At 48.6% G+C, this 21,788-nt stretch overlaps 1 protein-coding gene and 1 long non-coding RNA gene across 5 annotated transcripts in view; one reads left to right on the top strand and one right to left on the bottom strand.

The window, feature by feature from the left end:
* The first annotated feature begins 673 nt into the window (after positions 1 to 673).
* On the top strand, positions 674 to 20,577 carry VSTM2B (V-set and transmembrane domain containing 2B). Of its 2 annotated transcripts, XM_080410858.1 has the most exons (5): positions 674 to 1,063; positions 1,690 to 1,874; positions 3,460 to 3,489; positions 4,330 to 4,744; positions 20,322 to 20,577. In XM_080410858.1, exons 1-5 carry the CDS (start codon positions 991 to 993, stop codon positions 20,408 to 20,410), a joined length of 792 nt encoding a protein of 263 aa, XP_080266984.1. In that variant the 5' UTR covers positions 674 to 990; the 3' UTR covers positions 20,411 to 20,577. The 2 variants fall into 2 exon arrangements, with proteins under 2 accessions (XP_080266984.1, XP_080266983.1); XM_080410857.1 differs by lacking the exon at positions 3,460 to 3,489 and having other exon boundaries at positions 845 to 1,063.
* Positions 11,779 to 21,788, bottom strand: part of LOC308073096 — a 56,664-nt gene continuing 46,654 nt past the window's right edge. For all 3 annotated transcript variants that reach the window (XR_013931900.1, XR_013931901.1, XR_013931902.1), the window contains exon 7: positions 11,779 to 21,785. This is a non-coding gene — a long non-coding RNA (uncharacterized lncRNA). The remainder of the gene's footprint in view (positions 21,786 to 21,788) is intronic.

Genomic DNA, 21,788 nt, shown 5'->3' with positions numbered 1-21,788 from the left:
CTTGCGATTGTAACTCACTGTAATGACTTTACTGACTTGACTTTTGAGCACTTCTACTTTTTAATGGGGACATCTGCCTGAGAAACAGCTGATCCACAGAAACGTCTTCTTTTTATGATACTGTATTCTAAATCAATAGCGGGTTTGTTGCTTGTTGGGTTGTTGGGTTTTTTTTTTTTTTGCTTAATGTATTTCAACAAGCAATAAACACGGTGAGCCGGGAAGCCTGACAGCAAGTGAGCCATCAGCAGCGGGCGGTGGCTGCCCGGCCGGGCACGCTGCGGGCCTCATAGCGCGGCCGCGGCACCTGGCGAGGGGCGGTGGGCACCGGCAGCCCGACGGCCGGACCCGACGGCCGGACCCCTCGGCGGGGCGCGGGGGGCGGGGCCTCCCGCTGGGGGCGGGGCGGAGGCGGGGCGGCCCCGCGGGTGCCGCTGCGGCCGGGGCCGCTCGGTGCCCGGGAGGGAGAGGCGGGGCCGCTCGGTGCCCGGGAGGGAGAGGCGGGGCCGGACGCGCCGCCGCCGTCGTGCAGCCGCCGCCCGTGCGGGGGCAGAGCCCGGGCCGCCGCAGGAATAGGCCGGGCGCTCCCCAGGCTCGGGGAGAGGAGGCTGGTCCCTGCCGCCTCGCCGGAGCTTCCCGCCGGCGCCGAGAGCAGGCTCGGCAGGGTGATGGGTCTCGGCGGGGAGCCCGGCGCCGCGTCCTCGCCTGCGGGCAGCGGGAGCCCCCATCCAGCGCAGGGCAGCTGAATCCCGAGCGGCGGAGCAAAGCGCCGGGACGAGATTTATCGCTTCGTTCCCTGAGACGCCGCTTCCACCGGCGAGCCGCTCTGAGCAGCCGGCTGTGGATTTTACCTTTGCTTCCCCACAAACCAACGTTAGCCGGGCGGCTTCTCGGGAGGGAGCCCCGACCCGGCCCCGCTGTGTGCGATGGATTGAGGCGTGCCCGGCTGCGCCCCCAGCCCGGCCCCCGCCCGCAGCCCACATAGATGCGATGGAAAATCGGGGGCTCTTCTGCACCTTATGTTCCCTGATGTTCAACGCACCTCTGCTCTTCATCGTCACCGGTGAGTGGGAAACTTCTGCCTCCCCCCGCGGGGAGCCGCCGCTCCGGACACAACTTGCTGGCGGGAGGCAGCGGGGCTCCGGGGCGGGGGTGGCCGCCCTGCCCGCCGCGGGGCTCTGGCCGCTTGGCCCCTGCCGGCCGTCGCTCCCGAGTGCCGGCCTCCCCGCCGCTTGTGCCTGTGGAAGCGCTGCCGGCGGGGGCAGGGAGCGCCGCCGGGGCGGGCTGTTGCAGAACAAGGTGGCACTGTTGCGGCCGCAGCTGCCGGCAGCGCGGGCGCGGAGCGGAGCGCAGCCCGGGGCAGACCCCGCGCCGGGGCTGGGGGAGGGGGCCGCGCAACACTGGTGCCCCTGTGCCCAGCCGAGGGCTTACTGGGGAGAACGAGCGGGTTTAAGGCCCGCTTCAAACTTTGCCTGCCCACTGGAGCCGCGCTCCCCGGCTCGGCCCTGCGCCGGGTGCGCAGTCCTGGATGCTCCGCTTGCGCGGCGGTCACCGGACTGCGGGAAACCCGTGCCCTGGTCAGCGCTTAGCCCTTGAGCTGAAGCAGCTCATTTTACGCTGAAAAGGGTTGGTCTTGTCTTTTAATCTCTCCCGTTAACCAGCCCTTGTAACTCTATTTTCCCCTCCCAGCTACCTTTACTGAAGTTCCCAAAGATGTGACTGTTAGGGAGGGAGATGATATTGAGATGCCTTGTGCTTTCCGAGCCAGCGGATCCACCTCTTACTCCTTGGAAATCCAGTGGTGGTACCTTAAAGAACCAGCCAGAGAACTTGCACACGAATTAGCCATCAGTGTCCCCGGCAGCAGGAGCAAGGTAATACGGTGCTACGGAGATTTATCTCTTCATTGAGTGCAACGTGCGCAGCAGAGGGTGATCAGTCCCACAGAGGAGAGCGCTTCCTCTACCCAGTGCCAGCGAGTGGTTGGAAGCGCTGGCATCCCCGGGCCCACCCTGGGATGGAGGAGGACAGGGCACGCACCGTGGGGGACTTCAGGAAAAAAAATCAGCAGTGCTTTAAGGATTGTAAATAAAAAATGATAAATGCCCCGCTGCAAAATCAGCAATGAGCACCTGGGAGAGGCCATCAAAAATAGCTGTAGTGTGAAGTGGGAACAAACAAAAACCAGTGCTTCTGTGGGCAGAGCTAGGAATCACTGTAAAAGATGGGAGAGCCTTTGCTCACTGACAGCAGAGGAAGGCGCAAGGGATAGACCTCTCTATTGGTATGTTAAGTACATATCAATCTGCCTATACAAATGCATATAGTTTCTCAGGGTGCATGTACATATGTCTGTATCTGGAGCTCAGCAAGACATTTTCAGACAGTCAGATGTAGTAATTAAAATGCATGAAGCAAAGTTAAATCTTGCATGTCCTTTCCCCTCCCCCTAGCAAGCTGCCTGGTGTGAGGGTAGGCTCTAGTCTAAATTTTTCATCTGCGTTTCTCCGACGTGAGCTAGTTCATTCTGCAGCGTCCCCCCAGTGCAAGACACCTTTCTGGCGCCAAATGGCGTGGCACAAGGAGGGGGGTAAAGCAGGACTGTCAGGCCATATTGCCCTACTGCGCAGGGCACGTCATAGTCTCCGGCCCCCCCCCCCCGGCCCCTGCGCCAACAGGGTGCCCCGTGGCAGCCTCTGTGCCTGTGCCAGCTCCCCTCTCTGTGGCACACTTGTTTTCCTGCAGAGCTCAAATAGAGATGCAAAGCATATAGACACTGAGCTAATGCAATGCCGCCTAGCTGGGGAAAGTGTAAGTCAGTTGTCAGACAGGGAAATAAATCGCTTGGATTTAAATGTCGTCTTTAACCTTATATAAAAACCGTGAGTTGCTTTTACAATAAATGATGACAGGGCATGCCTGGAGAATGATGACCGTCTCCCTGGGAGGCGCATCAGTGAGATCTGAGGCATCACTTAGGTTTACGGTAGTTGGCTGAAGACAAAAAAAATAACCAAGTACAAAACCTGCTGAGTGATACCTGCTCCCAGGATTTTTCAGGACTGAAGCTCTGCCCTGAGCCAGTGCAAGATCCAGCCCGCCCAAGCACTTTTTCACCGCTGTGCTAATGCCCCTGGTAAAGCGTCTTCCCTGGTGTTTGTCAGTGTCTGTGAGCAGCGCAGCATGCAACAAGCTTTTCTTTGGCTGCTGTTTGCACCCTTGGTGAAGGCAGTGCTTCTGTGGGCACCACAGGAACTTTCCCCACAGCTGAGCACTGGTTTGCTGCCTTCCCCATCACTAGGGGAGCTCCCCCCTCCAGCCACACACAGGCTGTGTGAATGGCAGGTGGAGAAATTTGTATCTGTGCACATCCTGTCCTTGCACTGGGGTGGGAATATGAGCATCTTGTTGCTGTGCTGGCACAGCTGAGTCTAATCTCCTTTAATTCTCCTCTTTCAGGTAACGAATAAGGATGCAACCAAAATCAGCGTAAGTGCAGCTCCAGCTGGGTGGTGCACACCCCTCCTCCGGTTCACGTGGGATGTACTGCATGCCCCCTCCTCTCCTGACACACGCACGCAGCTGGTCTCCCCGGCAGCCCCACACCTGCAGCACGGCGGGAGCGTGGCCCATTGCCCCTCCTCGGCGTGTCGTGGCTCGGTTGAAGCGTTGCCATCTGTTGCTGGTTTAGCAGTCACGTCTCATTCCTCGCAGGTGGAGGGGAGGTGATGCCTGCCCTACAGCCCTTCCTTTGCCACGTTTGAAAAGGACTGGGGGCCAGATGAGGAGAGAAATTTGCTTTTTGTTTTTCTCCCAGCCCTCGGCAAACCCCAGTCGCCCGTGGTGACCCTCTCCTCTCCCCAGGTCCTGCCGGGAACCAGTCCTGTTCCCAGCGATGCGGGCTCGGGGTGCCAGCGAGGCAGCGGCGGAGGGCGGCCTGCACCGGGGCTGCGGGGCGGGCACCCCCTCGGGCTCGGCCGGGCGGCACCGCACCGGTGCCCCGGCCTCCTGCCGCCGGGGGGGGGAGGTTGGTGCGGGCTGGTGGCGCCCGGCGCCGGGGCAGCCGCGGGGCTGCAGGGGAGAGGGGCCCGGCCCGCGGTGGCGTGGGGACGGTGGGGAGCAGGGGCTGATGCTGGGCGGCCCCTCGGGACCCCGAAGCGGGGCTTTCACAGCGCGGGGCTGGGCTGAAGTGCCCGGGATCTGGCGGCGATGGGCTCGGTGTTCCCGACGTGCGCCGGGGGGGGGGGGGGGGAGCGGGGTCGCCGCGGGGGAGGGGACGACGGGGTCGGCCCCGGCTGAGGCGGCGCCCCGCGGTGCGCTCTCTTGCAGACGGTCCGCGTCCAGGGCAACGACATCTCGCACCGGCTGCGGCTCTCGGGCGTGCGGCGCCAGGACGAGGGCGTCTACCAGTGCCGCGTGGCGGACTACAGCGACGACGAGACGCAGGAGCACAAGGCCCAGGCGCTGCTGCGCGTCCTCTCCCGCTTCGCGCCGCCCGACGTGCAGGCGGCCGAGGCGGTGTCGCACATCCAGAGCGGCGCGGCCCCGCGGCGCCACGGCCCCGCCGCCCGGCCCACGCCGCAGCCCGGCCCCGGCAAGCGCCCGCTGCCGCCCCCGGCCCCGGGGGGTGCCGGTGCCGCCGCCTCCACCGCCAGCGCCGCCGCCTCGGCGGCCGCCGCCGCCGCCTCCTCGGCCTCGCCGCCGCCCGGGCAGGCCGCCATCCTCCGCCAGCAGCACGGTTCAGGTAGGGCGCGGGCGGGGGGCTCCCCTCTCCCCCGGCCGGCCGTGGCTCCCCGGGTCCCGCAGCGCGGGGTAGGGCTGGTACCGCGACGCCCCTCTGTCATGGGTGGGACGGTCGCCGGGAGTCTGTGGCTAAACCGTTGCACCCCGGTGGGCAGGCGCAGGCACCCGAGCTACCCCCGGAGAGGGACGCGCGCTGCACCCTGCAGCTCGGGGGTGAGCGGGGTGTGAGGCCGAGGGCAAGGCTGGGCGCCGCTTCCCTGCCGTGGGTGCGGTGGCGGGCCCCGCGTTCCGACGCTCCCCGCACTTGTCGGAAGCGGTGCTTTGAAGAGCAGCTGCAGCCTCAAGTGAGCAGAATGGCGCAGCTGTTCTGCAGAGAGTTAGGGCCAGTGAGGGGTTACGGGGTCCGTGCGGAGCGGGGTGCGCGTTCGGAAGGGTGATGCCGATGGCTGCGTGACGAGCTCCGCGCCCAAATTACTGGCAGGCCAGGAACTGGAGATACTGCGCTCTGTAGTGGTTTGTAAATGTAAACACGCCGCTAATACTGATTGTCTATCAGTTAATATTTTATTAAGTTCTTAATGGCACAGTAGCGCGTTATGGCCAGCTGGAGAAGGCGGTTGTGAACCTGTATTTACACTAACGAGAGCCAAGTCAGGGAGAAAGAACACGGAGTCTTAAATCTCTGTTACAGTGGTGTTTCAAGCTTCAGAGGTGTGGTGTTGCTCTGGCTGGGCTTTAGCTCCCCTGTCAGCCACTGCCACTTGGCTAACGTTAAACAAATGTCCCTGCCAAGAAGGGAAACAATTCTGTGCCACCAACCGTGCAGGGAAAGCCCTGAGCTCCCCTCTCTGATGAGTCTCTTACGCAGGCTCATAATCCTCACACAGGAATGCTGGCACTTCCTTCTGATACCTCTTCACACTTGCAGGGCAAACAATTGCAGGTTTTGGCTCGCAGTAATGGAAATCAGTTGTATGTGGGTCACTGTGACCGGGTGCTTCTTTTATCTGGCTACTACCTTCTGCTGTTTTCTGAGTAGTTTAGTTTATTTCTCATGTAGAAATTCACTTGAAAACAGGTTTTACTCCTTATCATTCCTAAAACTAAGCTGGTGGTTCATTGATGTGCAGTGGAAGAGAAAGATAATTCCAGAGGTCTAACTGCGGATGCCTGTGGGCATGTAAAAAAGTTCGGTTTGCTTTTGCTGAGTTCACTGACCACAAGAAATTAAACCGAACACTGTAATGCTCAGGATCTGTTGTTTTCCTCCTGGCAGGGTCTGCTTTCTTCCTAGCAGCCCACATCTGGTGGTTGTTTTCGTGTTTCCCACTCCCCCACGGTGAGAATTCTTACAGTGTTTTCCGCGCCGACAAAATAAGTTCAGTTTGGGATTCGCACCACTGTGTGCCCTGCCTGTTGAACCCAGCGCTTATGTGCTGCATATGAAGTAAAAACAAGATGATGAAAGTGCAGTGGGCTCAGTTCCATCTCAACAGATGGATGTGAGCGTGTGCCGCTAAGCAAGCATGTCACATATGTCTGTTAGGGCAAGACCCCCTGCCCAGATCATCTAAACTGCTGTCTGTCCTGATTTTTTACATGTCTGTGGTTTGGGGATGTGGCACTGCTGCATCATTTCTAGGCTGGATTAAATTCTGAAAATAAACTGTAAAGCATTCTGGCCAGCAGTGAAGATAATGGAATGATTTAAATCAGTGAAAAAGGTAGTGGAATGCAGAAAAATATTTCATGGGGATCTCCAGATGGAGACTGATGCTAAGAGGACTACAAAATAGGCTAAACCAAAATTTCCTGCTGTGACATCTCTCCTGTGTACCAGGATGTCTGTGAACAGTGCCACTCCGTGGCAGTTTCCATTCCAGGAGAAAGCTGAAGTGGATGTGGAGAGCATAGGACTCCGGTTCTTGTTCGTAGTACTGACTTAAAAGGTAAAACTTAGCAACTGCTTTTGTCTGCCTACCAGGGAGGCAACTAATTTTGTATTTTGGTATGGTCCTCTGTAAAAATAATGTCTTTTTACTCTGCTTGAATCAAGACCCCCTGAATAACGGGCTTCTGCTTGGTTTCTTGTAATTGCCATACCTATGGCAGGTTGGAGCTGCCTGTAATTACCTATCAATCAAACATCAGCCACAGCATGGCTCAGGAGATTAGCAGCTGAAAGCTTGGCCCTCGAAATTCCTGATTCGGGTGCCTTCTGGACCAGAACTGTCTGAGACTGGTTCCCACAAGGTGTGTCTTTGCTTGCTTTTGTGAATCAGGTTGCTGTCCCAGACACCAACGTTGGTGTATTTTAGAAAGACTGTCGGGGCCAGGCACTTGGTTTGAAGCAGAGAGAGAGACAGCTTGGTGTAGAGGCAAGAAATGGATTTATCTCCCCTAGATGTGAAGTGTTGCTCCCTACCCAGAATGAAGGCACGTGGATAAAATACTAATGTGGAAGCCAGTGTGATGAGGACTTGCAGGGATATTGCCTGCTTTTGTGAAGAAATTGAAGACTAGGGTCTCCAGTGCTGTCACTCGCATTGGCTAAGCACTAAACATTCTCCAAAATGTTTTCAAAGAAAATGACATCCTAGAGTTCCGTTTCCTATTTATTTGTATGTTAAAGTGGTGTCTTTAGACCTATTTTAGGTGCAGTATTTTTCTCTGCAAAGAATGTAGTCTCTTTATAGGAAATACTGGGGTTTTTTCTCTCTTTTTATCTCTGGAAACTAGAAGCCCTGTTTGAAGTCTGCCCTCTCAAGGCAGTGTCGTGGCTGGTTTTCCTCACAGTAGGGCCATCAAATCAAGCGAAATCTTTGTTCACATAGCTGTATGAGACTGCAGGACCTAACCCTGTGCTGCTGTATGAATCTGTATGAATTCAGTATCTGTATGATAGTGTGATACATATGCTTTGTCCTGTTTTGAGCTCTGTAGCACACATGCAGATAAGTACTTGCACCAAATCTGTGTGTAATAATTGAATCATCTTAACGTCTTAAGCATGTGTAAGGCTTTTCATTGTACACAGGGATAGTTCCTCTGTATAAATGCAGAAATGTGCTCAAACAATGGATTTGCCATCAGTGATGAAGAAACACCGTCATTTAATAAGTTGGAGACCTCTGCCTAAAAGCTGATGGCATGGCACTAGCCACAGTGTCCTGCATGAATTGAGTTCTAATCCTATTTTCCTTGCAATAGAAATCTTCCCAGTATGTTCAGCGTAGTAAGATGGGCCCTCTGTGTGCTTGTATTCCAATAAATGTGATTATAGATCAAATGCTGCTTTCAGATATGTCTGCAGGCTCTCGTTGACTTCACTTGGAGTCCCAGTCATACACCATGGAAAAATGTAATTCTTTACGTCTTCTAGTTGAACGGAAACATAAACTTACTAGGATAAATGTGTCTGTTACTGAGGTTATCTAAAGAGCATAGAGTCTCATCTGACAAAGCAGGTATAATTAGAAAATCCATAGTTTTGGACACATCCTCTGAAATTTTGGTAGAAATTTGGTGATCAGCATTATAGTATATAAGGGAATAGTTCCAATGTAACAGAAAGGTTTCCCGATATGCCAGAAATATTATCTATTCAAACAGAATTTTATCTGCAATGTTTATGCTACCATGTAAAAACTTTAGTGCTGTGGCCTCACAAGAAGTAAAGAAGCCGCCGGTAAGGCAGGCTGAAGTGGAAACTGAGAGCATGTTCCTTAGGCTGCAAGGAGGCAGATCTGCTGGTTTTAATACAGTCAGAGAAGGAGCTGTTGTCCATATGGTTCTAAATGAAAATAGTATTTAGCTTTCAGTTTAAATACTGGTATGCAAATGGAATCTTCTGCTGTAGGAAAAAAATCAGGGTGAGCAAGTGAAAGAGCGTGTAGAGTGTTAATGTGTTTGGAAGTGTTCCTGGTTGGTACTGGGAAAGTAGGGACGGTACAGGAGCATGTGTGTCTGTCCCCAAAGGTTGGTAGTCTAAATGGATGAGCAGGACAAATGGCAGGGAGAGCGAGGACTGACTTTGCCGAGTGTGTGGCGGCTGTGAAATAAACTATGAAAACTTAATTTCAGATCTCTTAAATTTCAGTCTAGTGCCTTTAGTCATGAAACTAACTTTGTCACCTGATAGGTGAAGTAATAAACAAGGATCTTCATACTGACCTTCTGGGAGGCAAATTGTCTGTATTACAGCCTACCAAACGGTCTTCAAAATGAGTGCCTGTGTATTGGCTCGGGGGCAATTTTTAGTTTAACTTCTGAGCAGAATGTAGATCAGACATTGCAGCTTCCAAATTCCCTTTTATTTGTTTGATCTCTAGCCTCAAAGCTCTGAAGTGAAAGCTTTAAATAAAATAAACAAAGATGGGAGTGTGAAACAAGAAACTGTGCTTCATTATGCTTAGAGTGCTCTAGGAAGGACACAGACTCATGTGTTATGCAGAGATGAAGTGTTCACAGCACGGAAGAAAATAAGTCTTCACTTCACGCCTGTCCCCCTCTCCCCCCCACGAAGCCTTTTATGTCTGAGGCAGAAGGAAGGCTGCTTGTGGGCTGCATGGCCTCAGATGATACCGCACCGGGTCCCAATTCTGCCGTCTCTGTGCGTGTGCAGCTCCCAGCGGCGCTCGCGAGAGCAGTACCTGCACCAAGTCGAGCTGTGGCAACCTGCCTTGAGGCGGGAGGGCGTCGGATCTCCATCGTGCACTAGGAAGCAAAAGGTGTATTTTTTTTTGCAGCTTAGAGACAGGAAAGTAAATGCACCCGCTGTGGCTGGTTAGAGGGCCTTGTTTGGGGTGGCAGGGGTTGAGTGTGGATAAACTTTGGGTAGGGGGGTGGGTCTAGGGCTCTCCCGGCTTTGTCAGTATTTGAATTACTCTGCGTGCTAGTTTGAGAAACAGCCTGTGGAGCTCATTTATCTTTGGTAGATGAACACCACACAAAATAGCAAGAAGGGAAGGTCTCTGTTGTTGCTCGGCTTAGGCTCCCCACCTTTCCAACTCAGTAGTGTCTGTGTCTCCTTCACTACCCCTGCGCTTTTTACGAGACCATATATGAGCTCCCATTCTGTTGTTATTTGTAGTTAAATGCAGCCTGGGTCACGTCACATTTTCCTTTACATTAAATAAAGTAGCGAGACGGAGACCATAACTGAATTATCAGGCTGACCTCCTAAATGTCACTGGATAATAAACATGCAAAAAGAATTCTCATTAACTACACATCGCTAGCACTTTAATATCTAGGCAAATTAGACTGCTTTGGGGACAAGTGAGGTCAAATATCTTCTTTTGTGTGTGTGTAATATGGATTAATTCTTGAACTGGACAAAAGCACGAATTGCAGTACCCGTGTCACCTCATTACCTAGGGCAGAAACAAGCTGTGCCAGGGTGGGTTTTGTACTGTGGAAATGCAATTTATTTGAGTAACCTCCTTTCAGTGGTTCTTGCTTGTTCCCCAGAGGACAGACAAAACTGTACTAACCTCTTCTGCTAAAGCCTGTGCAGTGTCCTTGAAGAAATCCGAATATTATTTGAACTTCTTTAATATCTTCAAGTTATAGATGAAAAAATGTTTATTAAAAAATATTACTGAATACAGTGAAAGGGGTGTTCCAGGTCTTTCTAACGAATGTGGAAGCTGTACCTCACATTGGTCTAGATTTCTGTATGAGATTGATTCATTAGTGAGTGAAAATTAGAAATTTGTATTAGAAAGGCTTAGTGCTCCCACGTGTCTTTTTGCATGAACAAACAGCATTTTGGGCAGGACTATACGTATACCGCTAGTTCTTTGTGTATGGTTTCAGTAGGTACTTCGCAAAATGGAGTCTTAGTTTGCAGTACCAGCTAACTTACTGTGTGTATTTTACAAGAGGCAGATAATTGTCATGCATTCCCCACCTCTGATCTATATATCTATATATATATATATCTATACTGATACAGCTTTGCTGATGTATAGAAACATGGGAACTCTCGTGGATTATATAGGTCCCTAATACTTTAAATGGCATACTTCGCAGTCATAGCAGAAAGAAATGTCAAGACAATCTTACTGGTACTAGTTTTGAGAAGGATATTAGTAGTAGTGGTCTGTAGTTGGAAAAGCAAACATAAAGTACGATCTGACAGGAGACGAATCTTACAGTAGTGCTGTGAAAAAGGTGTGCTTTATGTGACGGAGCCTGACAGGGCCGCGCTGGTAATAAAAGGGGTTTGGTTTGGGTTTTGGTTTAGCTTTGCTAAAGCAGGGAGAATGCTGGCAGGTTCGCTGTTGCTGTTTACTATGTGTTTTTTAAAATTAGATAATGGCAGAGCAGTCCCATATGTCAATAATAACCATTCAAGTAGGTTTGTATTGGAAAAAATGGGGTTGTCAGCAGAATGGTATTATTTGTCACAACAGTGGTTAACAACCGAGTATTTTATATTGCTAGGCTGTTATCAGTTGGGAGGCAATTTTATTAGCTGGAAAGAAGAGCAGTCTGGCAGAGCAGAAACTGTGCTCTGTGGAGAAGTCAGTGTGATAGCAGTGTGCAGATCGTTGTGCCGCGGCTGGAGAAGGGAGCTGCGCTAACAGCACTCACGCAGGATGTCGAGTAGTTGCTGTACTGTCTGGTCTTACCCTGCGTTTGCGTGGTTGTGGCAGAGCATCCTTGTTGTGTGGGCTGGGAGCAGCTGCTAGCTTCGAAATGAGGCAGAGCGCGGTTAGTCCTCTCATGGATGTCGTCTTCTATGTCTGTCATTTTATTGGTCATGTGTAAAATTCACCGAACTGGTATAATTAGGACTGATGTATTACTTTATAATGTTTTAAAATCAGCATTCTAATCTGAATATCTCTCGTGCCAGGGAGCTGGAGATCTCACAGGTAAAGAGGGCGCTGAGGAATGTGCTATGTCCGCAGTTTTTCCAAATAACCCCTTGCTGGCTTATTCAGTAAAGTTTGGCCTCCCTTAGATCTAGGGCATGGCAGTGTCTTTAGTTAGCCAATATCTGGCAGCCAGCAATCATTGGAAAGGTTTGGTGGGTCTGTATATTTGTGGGTCAATCCCAAAAGGTCGCTGTTTGTTTACAGCCAAAAGGTGACCCTTTCTGTATGTAAATCACAGGCTCTGCTTTTTTTCAGGCACGTGGTCTCAATACAGTCATTTTCCGTGTGCCATCATGTATCCTGCTAATGCGTAGAGCTCTGTGCTTTACGTGTGGACAGGATAGGGTTATTTTCAAAAAAAATCCTTAGATAATCTGCACTCAGATCTGCTTAACTTTAGTAATTCTGATTGGAGTGATAATTACAGCTACATTGGTGGCTGGCTTCTAATCCTGATCAAGTCAAAAATACCCTAAAAGACAGTAAAGTGAGAACTGCAATGTCTTGTTCTTTACTTCTGGGTTGCAAATACTTACAGAATGTGAAATTTGTGGGGCTTTTATTGCAAGCCTTTTCCTAAAGTGTTGACTTACAGAATTGTGTGACCGTATCTAGCTTGCCTGCTTTTTGCAACGTGGCTTTTTAGTCCTCCTGCTTATAATGAAAAACTTGAGAATATGGCCCAGACTCACTTCAAAGCTCAGTAACTGAACACCCGCTACCAGTGTTCTTCATTGCCCCGTGATTTGGGTAGTTTGAGTTGGGCTTTTTGCTATTTGTTTGTATCAGTGTGATGTGGACTTGCTCACATAGTAGTACCGAAGAAGGATGTGTAGGGCTGGATGCTTATTTACTACCCGAACTACCACTAATGTAGTTGGGCTTTTTTCTATATGTTTTAGTTCAAAATTAATTTTCCACCAAATCATAGCACTACAAAGAATTTTGTATCTTTCATTATTCAAGTGTTCGAGGAGTGAATTAATGGTGCTTGGTTTTGGTAAGTTGTAGGTCATGGAACTGCAGAAGATTCTGGAAATTAAACAAATCCATAGTTGCATGGTTTGGGTTTCTTTAGTAAGATACTTGGTGAGGAGAAATCTCGCAGATACCAAAGCAGAAATCTGTTTAGGGGAATGTACTACAAAGTAAAGACCAGCTGCAGGTCGCAAAATAGGAAATTTACTGGCTTATTTAAATGCAGAACAATATAAAGTATTTAAGCTGCATGATCTATACAGAGTGAGTGACTCTTTAAGTATTCAGGATATGTCGCTATTCTACACTGACACTGTCTGTAGCAGTGTTTCCTTTTGGAGCTTGTTCAATTAGTGTTGTTATTTTCTTGAAGCATATGCTGGTGTTTTCTTGAAGGTTTTCCTTAATTTCTCCAAGAGTGGATATTTGGAGTGATTGGGTGGTGATTTATTTGGCTGTCTCCTGCGTAGGACAGATCCCAAGAGCATGAATCCACTCAGCTGCTGCTCTGCTGGGCTCTCTGGGGGCACCACCTTCTCTCAGTACAGCAGTTTTCACACAAATATAGCATTTTTCACACAAATATAGCATTTGGAAGAAGCAGGGTGAGGCTTTCAGTAAGACTGCTGTCTGCTCTGTACATCTTTGGCTACCACAGAAGGGAAGTGGGGAAACTGAGGGGAAATGTACCAGCTGTTTCCCGTATTATGTGTCCCTACTTCTTGGAGCTTTAGTGGGAGATGAGTTTTCACCAACCTATTGACGATGAAACTGCTTATTTCTCTGACAACCTAAAAAGTAGAAATTTTTTTTATAAAGGTTTTAGTATTTCTTGCTCTCTACCTGATACGCACTTCCATACATTCATCAAATCCCCTCTTTCTGTTTGTTAGTAGCTGTGTTTAATGCAAAAATGGCCGGCTGCGCAGACCTGCAGCCACGGTCGAACTGGATCAGATCAATTGTCCATCTAATCCTGTAGCTTATGTCTAATAATGCCCTTATGATCTAGGAGAAAAAGGGAGGAGCCTCCGTAGAGGATAACTGAGCACTTGACTGATCAGTGTACCATATGCATGGTTGGAAGGGATTGTCAGTCCTAGGATTTCGAGAACAACTTGGCCTTAATGAGTCTCGGTTGCAAGGAGCTCTAATGTGATCAGAAATCCACCTCAGTAATTGTGAGTGCCTTAAGAAACATATGCACAACTCCTCTACCAGTTCCTGCACCTGCCCTGTCTCGCAGGAACTCACACAGGTCGGCTTCTAGCAAAGCAGTGCAGTACTTCAGAAAATCGACACTGCAGGAGGAATCTTTTATTCTTAGCTTTGTATCAGAACCAGAATTTTCTTTCCTTGCATGACGACAACTCCCTCTCCTTGCCATCCAATTTCTTTGTTTTCTAATCAGTCCGTAACTACGTGATGCATATGACCCATTTTTCACAGAATATGCTAAAACAGGAGCTTCACGGTACTCAAGGGTGGTTAGCCATGTCGTAGTTCTCTTTCTCGGGGTGGGGGTTAAGCATGTCAGTTGAAATGTTCTGGGAGCTAGAAGATACCGCTCAAGAAAACAAGGTTCCGCTGGCCATCTTAGCAGCGCTGTGATGCCTCTATGTGGTGCAATTCCTATGCCTTCCTGCCACCCGCGCTGTGGTTTACCACTAAACCCACAGTTGTCCTAGATGAGCTTTTTCAGATTTCACATCAAACCAAATCAAAATTAAGAACAACAAAGAATTGGATTTTTCTCAAATACACATTTATTTTTCTACCTGTACTGGAAACGTGCATTGTGGTGCCCTGTTGCAGCCCCTGTAGGGTTACCAAGCCTTTACGTTCTGCCTCACCTCTGTGGTCAGTCAGGTGAGTTCAGCCCAGCACATGAATAGATCCAGGTATGGGCAGGTTGCATGGGGTCACTTTAGGAGTGCTAAATACTGCAAATGCAAATGGAATCTTGTTTGAAATACTGAAACCTGTTGAGTTCCCGGAATTCCAATAAGCATGGAATAAAGTTACTCTTGTTACTTGGTATTTCGGCAGTTCAGTTCTGAACATAGGCCTGAACATCGCAGGGCGTATGGTAAGAGAGCAGGCAGACAAAGAGTGAAACTCAGGTGTATTTGAGAAGACCTAAAATGATGACACAGTTTTCCAAAACTCTGGCCAGTAAAACTGGTTTCAGTTTCCTGGAGAGTTTGAGGCTACAGCGTGGATGAGGAAAGTGAAATGGCATTTCAAGAAGAAGGGTGTGGAGGGCGGTGCTCACTCAGCTGCATCAGATTTACTCTTCACCTTGCAAACCTCGATGGCATGGAGGAAGTAAGCAGGATCGCTAGCTTATACCTGCATGGCTGTGTAGAAATAAATACACATACTGACTTCTGTGAGATATTTTTTTTGAGATGAGTTATAGAAAGCTGTTCCAAAATTCATCGAATCATAAATAAAAATGTGTAGTGGGTTGAAAACTAGTTTTATCATCGTGCCTTCTGGGCAGGTTCAGTGGTAAGCAGATCCCATGCAGTTGCTTATAAATACGTGGGAAGTCACTATTGCCAAAATGAGCAGCACCAAAAGGCAGCTCAGGAGCTGTTTCTGGTTGTGCCTAGGCGTGAGGATCCACAGCCAGCTGAAAGCCAGGAGCAACGGGGCCCATAGTTTAGTATTTTTGCATAGATTTCTATAGTACCGCGTACTATTAACAGGAGCACCTCACATTAGGTGCCGTGCTGCAGGGTGCAGCTGGGAGAGTTGCTGAAGTTGGCGGAGGCTCTGGATACGCTTCTGCACAGCATCAGGAGAATCAGCACTTGGGGAGGAGTAGCACGGCAAAGGCACCGGTTATGAGCCTCAGTAGCAAAGCTGCAGCGTGTGGATTGTGCTGTGAGTATTTAACAGTGGAAGAAGGATATGTGCAGCTTGTAAGATCATGTCGCAGACTGGAGTGATTCTAATGTGGTGTAAGCTTATTAACTCTTCAGTAAGTGTACGGTGACTCTAGTAATGGGTTTTTTTAATTAAAAACTTCTAAGAAGCTCTTAGATTTGAAGTTTGGTAAATTCCCTTCATTTCAGTGGAAGTGCTCCAAATGTACGTCAGGGAGAGAGAATTTGTTTTATCTAGGAGATTATTGCCTGTAATGATCCTTGACCAGCAACCCATATAACACCCTATTTTTTCTATAGATACACGTTTCTCTGAGAATGTCTCAAGCAGTCTGAAGTTTCTGGAGAGACTAAATTAATCTATATGGTCAGTTTGATCCCTCTCCCCTTAATGAAATGCCAGGTTTGAGAGTTTTAATAGAACCTTATTCTGAAAGGAAACAGGCCGAGGGTAACAGGTCACTGCATAAAAGCCAGTACAGAGAAATGTCTCGTGATGCTGCCAGCTGGGGTCACAGCTCCGTCATGAACGGGCAGTCAGATGTAAGGTGTTACCTCATCCTTCAAGGAAAAGAGGCTACTGATGTCTTTCAGCTTTTTATTATATGGGCCACTGCATTTTACCACCATCTCAGAAAGAGACATCAAGGGACTTTTCAGATTCTTTCTCAGAAGAAAAATAGGTAACTGCTGGAAACTGTGGGTTTTGGCCATTGGTTAAATATAGTTTGTAAAAGAATCATCCCATTTTTTCCATGTGTCACAAGTCACTTGGTTGGTTAATGTTTGTTTTCAATTGGATGAACTGCTTTAAGTCAAACTTTGATGAATGCTGGCACAAAACAAGTTATTAAATAGAAAACTACAGTAAAACATTATTATGTTGTAAATCGAAAAGAAGGATGAGTGATACCAGAGAGCAATTCGCCATACCCAAACAGAACAATTTGTTATTGTTCTGCTTAGTGGTAGGCTTTCCCTTTTAGCCATGTGCATATAAATAATTTAAAAGCAAAATCGTAAATCTATGTAGTACAATAACAAAACATCAAATGAATATTCAAAATATAAATGAAGTGTTTTCCTCTAAGTGTCTGTAGTTTGTAAGTAACCATGTACTTCTGATTTACAGTCCCTGGGTAGAAACACTCTGTTCTCAAATCTGGGTCAGTCGCATGTCCTAGTGGTCAGGACCTTGTTGTATTGTGTTTACATCTACAAATGTAGCAATTTATTAAGTAAAAGTAAAAACTTCCAGTACCGCAGTAAAAGCAGAATTGAGGACACTAAGTCCAGCTTGTCTATCCATACTACCTACAATGGAGAGGGTTCAGGTTAACTAAACATGGAGAAATTACTGGAAATTCTAGTCTGCTTATGCTCAGAGGGAAGAGAATTCTGAAGTTCTTCTACTGCCTGAAGTCCTAGAGGAGATTAACACTGGATCAGTATGAAAAGAGAAGCTTGTATTTGGTGTTGAGTAAGAATAACTGCTTTCAAATATTTTTTACAAATGTTTTATTTAACTGCTGAGATTCTGAACTCACGTTCTGCTGTCAAATTAATCAGATGGAGAATGTAGTTAAAAACAACAGTAATTTCTACAAGAGGAAATGACAACAAATTTGGACTGTTGGATTTAATTCACAGTTCTGCAGAGATTTAAACTAAAACTAGTCAATAAAGGTAAAACTGGTGTAGGAATGACTGTGGTTAGCAGGCACACAGCTGCTGCGTGGGGTTGTGACTAATACTACTTTCCATTCAAAACAGAAGCGATCCTAACCTGGTGGTGTTTGCAGCCCTACGGTTGTAAGAGCGCTTGAGCTACAAGAGCCAGTTTCTCCAGGTTGCGTTCCTCAGCGTTTCCAGGATTCCTCCCTTACAGAAGTGCAGCTTGCTTTTTGAGTGACTCTCCTCCTGTTCGTTGAAAGGCCAAGTTCAGCTCTGGCAGGGAAAAATGGGTTCTTGCTACCCTCAGGTTCGAGCATAACAAATACCCAGGGCCAGATCTTCACCGCGGTGGTGGGCAGGTGTGGAACGGGCACAGATTCAGCACCTGTGAGCGGCGCGCTGCTGCTGGGCTGCCCTTGCCATCCCTGGGCATGGGGGACAGCAGTAGCACGTGGGGGCTGTCCTGGGCTGGCGTTCTTGCAGCTGTGCCGTGTCCCAGCAGTGAGAGCAGCCACCTGACAGCCTGGGAAGGGGGATGTGTGGCTGGCGGTATGGGTCCGCTGGGCCAGTGAGTGCACTTTGTGAATAAGCAGTCTGGCGGCACATCGGCTCGAGACGGGCGGGAGATGGGGCTTTGCTTTCAGCCTTCCCGGTCAGCAAGCTGTTTTCTCTCACTGCTGTAGGCAGGCGTGTTGTTAGGGTTTTATCCTTGCTAGAACTGTAGGATATAATGTATTTGTGAATCGACTGTATATGTTTAAGGGAAAGGGGGACCTGCTGGAGGAGGAGGGCTCTGAGGCTGGGGAATGGCTGTCACAGCCCCGCTTGCACCCAGGCTGCCACAGAGACTGGGAGGTCTGGCAGGGCAGGGCTCCCACTGCGTTCCCCAGCCGAATTGCTTCTCCTGCCCCCAGGTCTCCAGGGGCAGACCCTCCTTGCACCCTGGCTCTGCGGGGCTGGTTCCTGGAGTTGGGAGGGTGAGTTCGAGCTTGTGAGCTCCTGCCTTGCTGCCTCAGAGCAGCGAGAACGTTTGGGGCTGGTGAGTGTCTGTCCTGTTGTGATGGCTGGGAACCTGAGCTTTAGCAGCTGTTGCACACTTTCCTGTACATATTTCTAGTGCCTTTTTCCAAAAAGTTAATCAGCTACTCCGTTAGTTACCTGATTTAATTGTCTTTGTTAATGATTTTTAGCTTTAAAAAGATAAATCCTGTCTTCATCTTAATGCCTTGCTGTTGGTATGTCAGTGGTCCTTAGCCACATGTTTGTGCATGCAAGGATTTAATTAAAACCTTAATAACTAAATAATCTCCACACAGTCTAGGCGGCTGTGGGATAGCACTATGGGGACATTTCTTGAGTTCCTCAATTGCACACCGTATTACTATGAATATTTTTTTACATGGGATAATAATACTTCAGCTTTGCTGGTGAGGTATATATAGATTACGAGGCAGCCTGACCAGCGAGCCCAAGAGCAGTGGTTTACTCGGGAGCTGTTCGAGGTATTTCCTTTGATCATGCTGCAACTGCGAGAGGCTCACATCTCCTGGAGACCAAGACTAAAGCGTTCGCGTTTGAAGTGAGTTGCCTAAATAGAAGTAGCCCGATTCCTTTTTCAGAGATACTGAACACCAGAAACCAGTGGGGTTTTTTAAAGCTTTCATGCTTTGCAGAGTGGCTCTGACACTCACTTTTCTGGGTGGCTGTGGGTTTTGGGGGCATCGATTGCTTGTGTCTGTAGGGTGTTCAGCACTGGTGAACCCTCCTGCTGGGTGCCTCTGTGCACTCCAGCTGTAGGGCAAAGCTCTGGCTGGGCTTGTTTCTGCATTCACCCCTGTGGAAACGTCCCACAGCCACGTGAGACATCAGTCACGGGCGTGCGGCCCCCTGCTGTTGTGTTACAGTGTTGGTGATAACTGCAGATGCTGGTCTGTGTCACAGCTCTGGAAGGGTGTCACCCGTTGGCGTTTGGGACCCAGACAGGTGCTGGTGCGGGCCGGCCCAGCCCTGTTTGCGTGGGCTCAGCGGGGGCCTGGGGCGTGACAGGCAGCAGCCTCTTGCCCTGCAGCAGTGGCGCAGGCTGCGCCGGGACAGCAGAGCTGCTCCGTGGGAAGGGGCTATTCTCACCCTTCCCCGGCAGCAGAGCAGTGCCCTGTTCCAGAGGTGGAGCGGCCCCAGCGCCGTGCTGCGTCCTGCGCGCCTGGCAGAGCACGGCCAACGCAGCTCAGCCCCCTGGCTCGGTCCTCCCACACAACGGAGAGGGGGCCAGACCCTGGGGGCACGATCAGTTCCTCCCTTTTTGGTGCATGTAACTAGAAAGCAAAAAACCTGAACGAGTATCGTAGTGTAAGTGGGTGTGAGGCGGGGACAGCCTTGTTAGCTGCAGTACGGACATGGATGCTACTTCTTGCTGTGAGCAAAGGCACCGGTGTCCGCCCCTGCCCAGGGAGAGCTGCATCCTCCTTCTACAGCCCTAAGGTCGCAGGCACATGCCCTCCTGTGAGGGCACGTAACTAACTACCCCGCAGCCCTGTACCGTGCCTCACAGGCTTACCTCATAGGAGCGGGAGCAGTCTTGTCCTCCCAGGGTTTGGATGAAATGACTGTAACAGATGTGTTCCACATCTGACCTCTGTTTTTCTGTAGCTCCTGTGCACATTTTTAATTTAAAATTCTGCTCTTTCCTATAAAAGGTAAAGAAGATGTCAAGGTCCTGCTGTTCCCATTCCAAATGAAATGGGTTCATGTCCTGTTAATCAAGGAGTACAGCCGCAGCATTTGTCATTTCCCTTTAAAGTAATGGGTGGTTGATACCTGTCATTTCTCAAGAAACTATATACCAGATTAAGATGTATTTATAGAAGTCTCAATTGCTGGTAACTTGGCTGCAGCCAAGTTTAGGCATATCATTAGTAATGCATAATGAAATGACCTAAGTGGAGTTAGATTTGGGGGGGGGGGAAGAGAAAGCTATTTGAGTTGGATAGCTTGAGGATGCTGTTTTACTATTAAAATTAAGCTTCTGACCCCTGGCTCTGAAGTGATAAAAATAAATCTTCCTGTATTTCTCCTCTGCATTTATCTTCTCTATTGGAAAAGATAAAGAATAAAATCTCCTCCTCTCCCTTGTCTCTTTCTTTTCTAGGTACAGGACCTATTTATGCTACAGACCCACTCCTATATATGTTCCTGTTAATACTGCATAAGCTTGTACATTTATTAGTAAACCACTGACGGACTACTTCCTCCACTCCTCCTCAGCCAAACAAAAAGGAACCTATTTAAAAACAGAACAAACCCCTGACAAAAAGAAAAAAAAAAAAAACACTGCAGTTTTAAAGATGGACAGAAAGAGACTGAAAGAAGCATGATAAATTCTGCGTGGGGGGGAAATACATATTTTTGGGGATGCTACAGAAAGTAAACCACATAGAATAATGCATCTAGTTTCCAGACTATGTGTAAAGCCCTGCTCTGTGCATGGCACTTATGATTTCTCTATTTTAATGTAATTTTTTTTTCTTTTCTAAACCTTTCCTCTGACTCTTCATTTTGCACGAACTGTTGAGCAGTTATCTTTATGACAATATGTAAAGATGTTGGGTCAAAGCCCTTCCTAAGAAAGGAAATATTTTTAGTAGATTATTGTGTTTAGGTTTTTTGGATTTCCTTTTTCTTTTTTAATTAAATTATTTCTTTTGGAGACATTTTAATTAAAAAGGTACATCTTACCATAATTAATATTCACTGTCAATAATATTTATTTTTAAATGAAGATTGGAAACAAGGTAAGACATTTGTTTATAAACAGTATTGTATATTGCTGAATAACAGTTGAATAAAAAGATTTTGAAATAAAGTTTTTACAGATGTTGTGTCCCTTTCCCTGTGTCCTGAAGCTCCCTGAGAAGGCTTCATGGCTGTGTCGATTTCCTGCCTTGTCACAGCACTGAGAATTGCAGAAAGGTGCATCACAAACAAAGAAAAACTGGTATCAGTTACGTATTACACACCCCCATGCATTGCAGAGCCCCACAGCAGACTGTGCTGACTGGGCATGAGCTATAGCTGTGTGGTGGCGGTGGCACTGGTTACCTCTGGGCAGCCAGTTGGACACTGGAGTACGCAAGGTAAGTTGCTTTGGTTTTCTCCAGGCCTCTTTGCAAAATGGCGATTCAAGCAGTGGAAAATGAAAATAAAAATGGATTGACCTGGAACGTTGTATTCCCTAGACCTATTTGTTTAAAATATGTTTGGGTTTTTAAAATTATGTAATTGTGTCACTTGTCTTACCCAGTGAGCCTGCCTTTAATGAAGCAAAAGGCTTTCTTACAGTAAATACAGCAGTTATTTTTCTGTTGCAGAATACATGGGTTTTAAGTGAGATAACAGGATGACTTGGTAAAAAGCCACGACCTTCTTTAGCTGAATTTAGTGGCGTACTTTGAGATTTCCTATGTCTGACTGTGGTGCTTACCCTTTCATTTGTGTAGCATTTCAGAAAGGACCTTAATTGTGAAAATGGTAAAGTGACAACTAAGCGCCAGCAGGGCTCTGTCTGTAGAAGCTGTGGAGCAGAAGCAGGACATGCCATTGCCAGAGTCCTCTCCTA

This window comes from Falco punctatus, assembly GCF_963210335.1.
Source record: "Falco punctatus genome assembly, chromosome: 14".
NCBI classification, from domain to species: Eukaryota; Metazoa; Chordata; class Aves; order Falconiformes; family Falconidae; genus Falco; species Falco punctatus.
This window is presented reverse-complemented; position numbering and strand designations above follow the sequence as displayed.

Excerpts from the sequence above, each read along its gene's own strand:
- VSTM2B (XM_080410858.1), top strand. The coding sequence starts at position 991 with ATGGAAAATCGGGGGCTCTTCTGCACCTTATGTTCCCTGATGTTCAAC. Across the intron at positions 1,064-1,689 it reads TCTGCTCTTCATCGTCACCG|CTACCTTTACTGAAGTTCCC; the intron begins GTGAGTGGGAAA and ends TTCCCCTCCCAG. Across the intron at positions 3,490-4,329 it reads AGGATGCAACCAAAATCAGC|ACGGTCCGCGTCCAGGGCAA; the intron begins GTAAGTGCAGCT and ends GCTCTCTTGCAG.